The following is an 8,540-nucleotide window of genomic DNA, read 5'->3' as shown; positions in this document are numbered from 1 at the left end:
AAAAAAAAAAAAAAAAAAAAAAAAAGGCTAATTTGTAGAATCGCATTCTAATATTACCTGGAAATATAAATACACCAGATTTACTTACGATCAATCAGTACTTTTCAATAAAAACCAGTGCTCCAACTGAACATTAAACAAAAAAATACCACATACTACTTACTCTTCTTTTTGTGCTGACATAAGCCCTAACATTTTCATTTTCAATGTTTACCTTAACAAGTTTTCCCTGAAATCTTAAAAGAATTGAGAATTTTTTCCAATATAACTGTATGTAATTAAATACTATATTTGCTAACAGGCATGCCTGTAACTAATTTCAAAAATGGTACCAATCATGAAAGTCTTACACAGTCACTGCTAAATTATCAATGAAAGACTATCCTAAAAGAAAAGGCACTTTAGCTTATCTCTGGAATCCAAGTGTTAAGGCAACAACAATCCATTCTCTATAAAATATACAATAAAGAGCAAGAGCTCTAGAATCAGAATGCCTGTATTTGAATTCTAGCAGAGCAATCTTCTAGTCAGGTAATCTTGGACAAGTTGCTTCACTTCTCTAAATGTCATTTACCTATCTATAAGGTGGGGATAATAGTATTAGCTACTTTGTAGAGTTGTAATGATTAAAATGAGCTGTTGCATGTAAAGAATTTAGCAGACTGCTTATTAGCATTTAATAAACATTCAATAGACATATCACAAGTCAATCACGTTATTATTCACAGCCCCTTTCTATTAAAGCAACCTACTTATTTTTGGCTTCCTAAGCCAAGGAATTCAACATGATACAATTAATGGTAATGAAAAAAATGGAGTATTAATGTTACTGCTTTGCACCAATGTTACCAATATTTTTGCCTGCCTACCTACCATCTCTTTGGCATTAGGGCATGCTTATTCAATCCTAGGACTGTAAGTTCATTTAAATTATACCATCATCTAAAACACAAGTTTCTATGGGAGTTTGCTAGTGGTTAGGATTCCGGGCTTTCACTACCGTGGCCCGGGTTCAATCCCTGGTCCGGGAACTCAGATCCCACAAGCCGCGTGGTGCAGCCAAAAAAATGTTTAAAATTTTAAAAATACAAGTTTCTAGGAAAATAGTGCCTCGTTCGTCAGGAATGTTTACTTTTCATTATTAAATTGATCCGAAAGGGCAATCAAGAAATTAACAACTCCAAACTATATTAATAAAGGAACACGTTAAAGGTTCATATTCATGCCATTGTTGGCCATGGTATCCTGGAGACAAAAGGAAAACCTGGTTTGGCAAAATTAGTTTCAAAATAACCAAAACATCATTGCCTCAATATGATCACACTAAAATGCTTCTAAGAAAAGTATACAATACAAAAATATAAGATTCAATCATTTACAGAATTTCAACTTGCACACGCTTTGAAAGTACACTTTTCTCCCCAAAACATAAGCAAAAGTGAGAAAGGAGATCATCAACTAAGAATCCAAATCTACAAAGTTGTTTCTTTGTATCTTGTTTCAGACCAAGTATATTACAGACATGAGCATAAACTGAAATAATTTACTGAATGTCCATCACATGCTAAATATTAACTCATTTTTTTAAAAAACTAGAATAAAAACTCAATAATAAATAGAATACAATAAATATCCCTTTATTTTATCAATTTAATGGTAGGAAACTTGGGAAAACAAATCGTTCTCCTTTAACTGTCAGTTTTTCCTTGCTGTTTTATTCACACAGGTCTTCTTATAAATATACATTTCTATATCGCACTCAACCAAGGTCAAAGACAATTTATATAACCAAGGATGATTTGTACAACCCAAGATAGAAGCAAAGATTGCAACCTCTACTTTAAAACCAATGAACGATGAAATGCTTCTATCCTTGCAATCATGCAAGGTTCCCTCTCCATACTATCCCCTCCAACCCCTCCCCCCAAAAATAGGCTAGAAAATGATGTTAAGCATTCCAATAAATTCATTTACTCATGGTGATTATGTTCTTAGTAGAACAATATCTGGGAAATCAGGTTGGTTCTGTTAGTACCAGCATATAATCCCATCACACCCACATGCTCTGCCCCTCCATTCTCCTATTGCAGAGTGGAGCATCACAAGAGACACCACAATCCCACAGCCTGCCCAATCCCACCCCTGTCCCACAATCCCATGAGAGTTATTAAATGTATGGAACTGCGGCACATGCACGTTTCACAGCCTTCTCTAGACATAATGCACACACAAAAACAGAGCTCCCTTGGTCTCAGAATCTGCTGCTGACACTTAAGAAACTCTGGCTTCCCCAGCCTTGCTGTTTCTCCAAAACAGTATCTCACACCAGCAACCTAAGTCCAAAACAAGGGGCAGACGGCACAGGATACAAGTATATACTGATTTTCAGCTGAACTATGCAAGTGAAATGAGAAGATGTCACCTCATTTTCTAAATGCAATTTCCAATCAGTCATAAATTGATTTGTGAACCTCTGGGTTCCCTTGAAGTTTTTTCTTAGTACCTGTGCCTTAAAGTCATTTCACAATTAGCATTCTAGAGGTGCATGTAACAAGAGAGTATGCAATTTTTATATGAAGGTCTAGTTTTTTTAACAACTCTGCAAAGGGCTGGCTGGGAAAGGAATGAAAACAATGAAAATAAAAGTCTGGTTTTCAGTTTCACACATGAGCTCTCTTCCACAATGGATAATCTAGAAATTGGTTACATTCTAATAACCTGATTTTTATATGTCACAAAGAGATTAAATTCCCTCGGGAATAGAAAAACTCTAAGTTGCCACCTGCTCTTTGGTTTTAGTCACCATACAACTAAATACTTCACAGTTATATGCAACTACTATTAATTATTCACTTCACTAAAAAAAATTGATCTAAAAAAGTTTTATATGAGGAAATAACTTCTTGACTTAGCTAGAAAACTAGCTAAATTTTCACTAATAGTTTACCAAAAAGATTTATTACTAATATTTTAACCAAAAATCACCATAGACAGTCCCTTACTTTCTCTATTTTGAGTAAAATATCATGTGATTCTACAGAAGAACTTCATAACTATTTACATTTATTTAATAACACTTGAATATGGATGAGGACAAAAAAAAAAATGGGTTCACCATAGCGAGTAAAAAAAAAACAAACAAAAAAATTCAGGGTCTTCCCTGGTGGCACAGTGGTTAAGAATCCGCTTGCCAATGCAGGGGACATGGGTTTGAGCCCTGGTCCGGGAAGATCCGCCATGCTGCAGAGCAACTAAGCCCGTGTGCCACAACTACTGAGCCGGTGCTCTAGAGCCCACGAGCCACAACTACTGAGCCCACAGGCCAGAACTACTGAAGCCCGAGCACCTAGAGCCAGAGCTCTATAACAAGAGAAGCCTCTGCAATGAGAAGCCCATGCACCGCAACTAGAGAGAGCCCACGCGCAGCAACGAAGACCCAACACAGCCAAAAAAAAAAAAATTCAAATATACTGTTTTAAACTTAGCTCAACAAAAAAAGGCAAAAAATACTTGTTATAAAATCAACTTTTAATTTCTGCTGGAGTCTGCATATTACCATTATTTTAAACGCAAGGTTTACTTAAGAATAACCATTATTAATGAAAAACTAGTTTTAAGCATGTACCGAAGATTAAATTAAAGGCTGTATAAAATATCTAAAACTTTTATGTCATGGTTTAGCCCAAAAAATATTTTCATTGTTTTCAAATAAATTACCATCGGGTTATTATAACTAAGTTTCAAGTGTGAGGTTTTTGAATCTACATAAAAAAATATTTTCTCTTTTAGAACTTTAAATGGAATGCATATAAATAAAAACCTTTAGTTTACTACTCCTGAAAATAAATCTGACAGTTTTGGGTTCAGAAAAATTAGAAACAGTTCAAGACTGTAAAGTTAAATATCATTGCCAGTAACCAACTGCTGCCTCTGAATTTCAAGAAAACCTATTGTATATTAAATTTTTAAAAAGTGAACTCAACTACCCTCTCATCTCAGCACTTTCTCAACTTTCCCATTACAATCAACAATATAACTTGGTGGTCAAATCTTCCAAACCAGTAACATCAGAATTTATTTTTAACTCCTGACTCCTTCCCAAATATTCCCCTTCAATCTAATCCAAAGCCCTGCCAGTTCTTCATTCACGCTGTCTCGCAAATGTGCTTTCATCTCATTTTCACACTTTATATTCTCTCATTCTTCATGACATACCCTACTGCTCCCTAAAATGGCTCTGATGTTTTGTTACTAACCCATCAACTCAGCTGCCCAGATCGTCTTCAAATATTTCGTTCAGCAACCTACAGTAAATACCAATCTCTCTTGAATCTCAACCAAACTCTTACAGGCCCCCTTTGCCCTCCATCAGTTAACACGTTTCTCAAATTCCATCTCCTCTTATTTTCCTATTTAGGCCCCTTTCATTCAGATTTACTAACCTGCTTTATAAATACAAAAATCACTACCTCTGTGCGTCTGTCCATTCCTTCCATCTAGAATCCTCTATGCTTCTCTGTCAATTCAAGTTACTGCCTCCTTTAACACCTGTCTTAAAACACACCTCTACAGAAGTCTTCTCTCTCCAGCCCTCTACCTCATCCCTTCATTTCTTGTCCCTCTCAACGAAGCATTCTGTTTGCATTTATAATCTTGCAGTCATCATGATATTGTTTTCACATTTTGACCTATAACCTGTCTCAACAACTGACAAGCTTTTCAGGCCAAGGACTATAATTTCTTACGTATCTCTCATTTGAACAGGGGTCCCTTAGAACACTAGCACTCCAACAAACGCTTAATTACTCCCCTTTCTTCCAAAATGTCCTTAAGGTCAGGGTTGTCAAAAACACATAATTAGCACTGATCTCCAACTTTTAAAATGTTAGGTTGACCTATATGGTAACAGAAAAGTCAACATTTTAACCTGCACGCTTTGCAAGAGTTACCCCATCCTGAGGCAACATCCACACAGGATTCAAAGAGAATCCTGGAAACTAAATGAAAAGTCCCCAAATTTAATATTGTAAGCTATCCTATTTTGCTCTCTGAAATAGATCTAATACATTAATTACCTAAAATTGATTTCGAGTGGTTTTTAAACCAAGATGAAAAACATCCTAACACTCTAGTACCACAAGAGGCTCTTAAGTAGCTATTATAAGATTTGCTTCATCACAGCAGAAAATTACCCCAGAATTTAAAAATATTCCTCTCAAATGACCCCATGAAGTGCTTAGAAAGCTTGACCATTCCCTGAAAGATGCATCATCAGCTTCCCTCTTCACATACCCTGCATTCTGAACTAGCCAGTCACCAAAAAAAAAAAAAAAAACTTAACTCTCAAAAATAATCTCCCATTCAGTTATTACCTTAGACTACCCTGTTTCAGGCAAGTTCCAAAAGCCAAAATAAATTGAAATCCTGAGTTCAAATAAGAGTGATCATTTTATGTTGCTTAAGGACTTAATTTCATATAACAGCATATACTTCTTAAAAATCTCAGTTCAATTCTCTCCTTCTAGGCAGCAAAACAGTTTTTCTTTGCCCTCATCATGCCCCTTTCTGGAGGAATAAGGAAACAATACAGATATTTTGTCAAATTCTGTAAGTATGTTTAAATAAACTGTCATTAAATACCACATAAACATATCCACATATAGAGAACATTAAAACATTGGACACTTAGTATAGACTTGGACACTCAACATAGACTTTTCTGCACAAATCAGGGAAGACGGTACAGTCTAGCAACAACCTTGAACACAGCCCAAGTATCCCTATTATATGCAGGACCACAGCCTTCTGCAAAACCTATGATGGAAAGGTCTAAATCCATATTCTTCTAACTCCATAGTCTTATCTAAATTCAACAGGAAACCAATGCAAGAGTATTTTAAATAGTCTTAAGAAGGAACCCCTGAACTCTAGATCATTTAGCAAGTACTGAGTGCAATGGCACCCTAAAACTGAACTTTAATGATGAGTCAGTGACAATTAACATTCAACTTAGCATTTGGCAACATGACAATACAAGCCCCAATCAAAACTTGGACATACTTCCAAATTACCTTTTGATTAAACGTTAATTCTATAGTGGTAGATTGGTAATGTCAAAATGGGAAGGTTAAGAGATAACATATTATACCACTTATCCAATTTACAACAATGCATGTTGAGATACTACTGCTACTGCATATCAATCAGCCCCACCGGTCCCTTCTAAAGGGAAGAATCAAAGCTTGCCTCCAAACCGTAATGTGGTTACGGAGCAAGTTCATCTCTAGATTATGAACACATACTTTGTATAGTCACATAGGCAAGAAAGAAATGTTACGAGACAGTGACATTTAGCTCCTCTATTAAGTATACAAAACTATGATAACCTCTGAGACCTGAGCTAACTAAACTATCCCTCATTCCAAAAGACACATTCTGCAAAGGCACATAATGGTTTATGAGTCTTGTCCTTCGCTTTATTCAAAAGGATGAGCAAGTAAACACTTCCATCGCTATTCTAAGATGGAAAAACTCAACCGCTTGATAAAGCTATCAACTGCAAGAAAACTATATGAAAAGAACTAAGTTTCAGATCGAATCATCCAAATAAAAATCATATTCCCTCAATTCAAGGTTAATAAGACCGGGGGAGGGGATATGGGAGGAGAAAAGAGGGAGCTGCCTCATCCTTGACTGAAGACAGGGTTTTGCCCTTTTCCATTACCTCCGGCTGTTATATCAGAAGGTCTCATATTTTAAGATCCTGATATTTTAAAGTCTCTTATTTAAAGGGTGAGGTGGAAAGGGGGTGTAAAATAAAATCAATACTCACTGCTAACTTTCATGCTGCCGAAAGCTGAAGGCTGCTGCACTGGCTTGCAGCTCTCCGCAAAGGAGGTGGTTCTGGGCCGCCCTGACATGATCACTCTCTTTCCGAATCACCTTCTTTTCCTTCCTTCCTCCTCTTCTTCCTTTTGTTTTATGTTGGGGTGTTAGGTTAATGATAAATGCAGCATTAAGTTCTCCCACAAGAAAAAGACTTCGTCCTCTTGGCTTTTCACTCCTTTTGTACAGCTATAAAAAAAAGCGAGCGATGTATTTCTCCTTGAAGACAGATCAGTACGGATATTTAACATATAGATGATCGGGAGCTGGGAAAAAAATACAATTCTTTCCCCTCCCTTTCCTTGGAGGGGAGAAATGGTTGGGAGGTCCTAAAAAATATATATCACGTGAAACGGGGTCAGATACTTGATTGAAAATAAGTACTCTGAATATTATATTTTCCTCGGGGATTTTTTTTCCGAGTCAAGGAAGAAGGGAAGCGGCGGAAGGATCACGAGTCTCACGCTTGAAAAGAAAGGGGGATGGGAAGGAGGGAGGGAGAGGGAGGGGGTGGCTCGGAGATGCGTCGGGAAACGCTGCGGCTCCGACAGCGGCGGGATCCGGCGGCCTGACGGCAGGGGCCCGGCGAACTGGAAGGCGGTGGAGTCGCGAGTCAGTCAGAGGCGGGCGGTGGCGGCGGCTCCCCTCTTCATTGCGCCAGGAGCAGCTGCACTCGGCGGCTGGATCCAGCGGCCATGGCGGCGGCGGTGGCGGAGGCAGCTCCCTTCAGACCCCAGGCAGCGGCTCCTCGACTGCTCCCCATACGCCGGGGACATGGGAACCCAGCAACCGTTTCCGTCCCTCGGGGCCCCCTCCCCCGTCCAAGGCACCAGCGCGGCCGCCCTCCCGCCCCTCGCTTCTGCACGGTCCCGCTCAGGAAGTGTCCGCGCTTTGCCCCCAGCCCGGGCCCTGTCAGTGGCTGCAGGGCCGGCTCCTCCTCGCTTCCTTCCTTCCTTTGTCACTCGGCCCGGGCGGCGGCGGCGGCGGCGGCAACGGCAGCACAAGCCTGCATTCGCCCGGGTCGGGGGCAGCTCTGTGTGAGGAGTGTCGTCTGCGCAGCCGCCTAGCTTTTCCCCACTCCCCCTCCCCCCTCCTACTCGTCCTCCGCCTCCTTCCTCCCCGACCCAGCCTTACACCGCCCAGCGCCCCCGCGTCCGCGTAACAGGCGTCTGGGAATCGCCGGCCGAGCCGAGTGTCCTCCCCCTTCGGTAGGGAAGCCGAAGCCCAAGCGGAACCAATCACGGATGTCGTTTGTTTGCAGATCCTCCCGGAAAAAGCCGATCGACCTGAGGAGCCAATTAGAAAGTGTCGCTGGAAATTCACGCCCGAGGACGGAAAATGCCGAAGATAGCCGACCGAGAAGGTGGGTTCGCCTTGTCTTGTGGCTGGCTGGAGGAGAAATTCGCCAATGGCAACAGTGACCAATCGGAGTCGCCGGCCCTCAGGAAAATGCTTGAAGAGTTAAGGACGGTGAAGCCCGGAGTCGCTGGTGAAACCGCACGGCTGGGCGCCGTGGCCGCTTTGTAATTGGCCGAAACTCCGCTGGGAGTGCACCTCCCTCAGTGATTGGTGAAGGAATGGGGCTTCCGAGGACAGTCTGGCCAGTCAGGACGTCCCCTCCCTCGACGAGGTGGGGAGAAGTTGAGAGCGAAGGG

The 8,540-nt window shown here is 40.6% G+C and overlaps 1 protein-coding gene across 5 annotated transcripts in view; it reads right to left on the bottom strand.

Annotated features, from left to right (window-relative positions):
- The window catches only part of GSK3B (glycogen synthase kinase 3 beta), a 196,560-nt gene extending 188,668 nt beyond the window's left edge, over positions 1–7,892 (bottom strand). For 3 of the 5 annotated variants that reach the window (XM_007450519.1, XM_007450520.1, XM_007450518.1), the window contains exon 1: positions 6,833–6,920. In XM_007450519.1, the coding sequence (XP_007450581.1) occupies positions 6,833–6,920 (88 nt within the window). Of the gene's footprint in view, positions 1–6,832 lie in introns of all 5 variants that reach the window. The other 2 variants (XM_007450517.1, XM_007450516.1) reach the window with 2 other exon arrangements.
- Positions 7,893–8,540: the final 648 nt, after the last annotated feature.

Source organism: Lipotes vexillifer, unplaced genomic scaffold (assembly GCF_000442215.2).
Source record: "Lipotes vexillifer unplaced genomic scaffold, Lipotes_vexillifer_v1.1 scaffold1106, whole genome shotgun sequence".
Classification (NCBI taxonomy): domain Eukaryota; kingdom Metazoa; phylum Chordata; class Mammalia; order Artiodactyla; family Lipotidae; genus Lipotes; species Lipotes vexillifer.
This window is presented reverse-complemented; position numbering and strand designations above follow the sequence as displayed.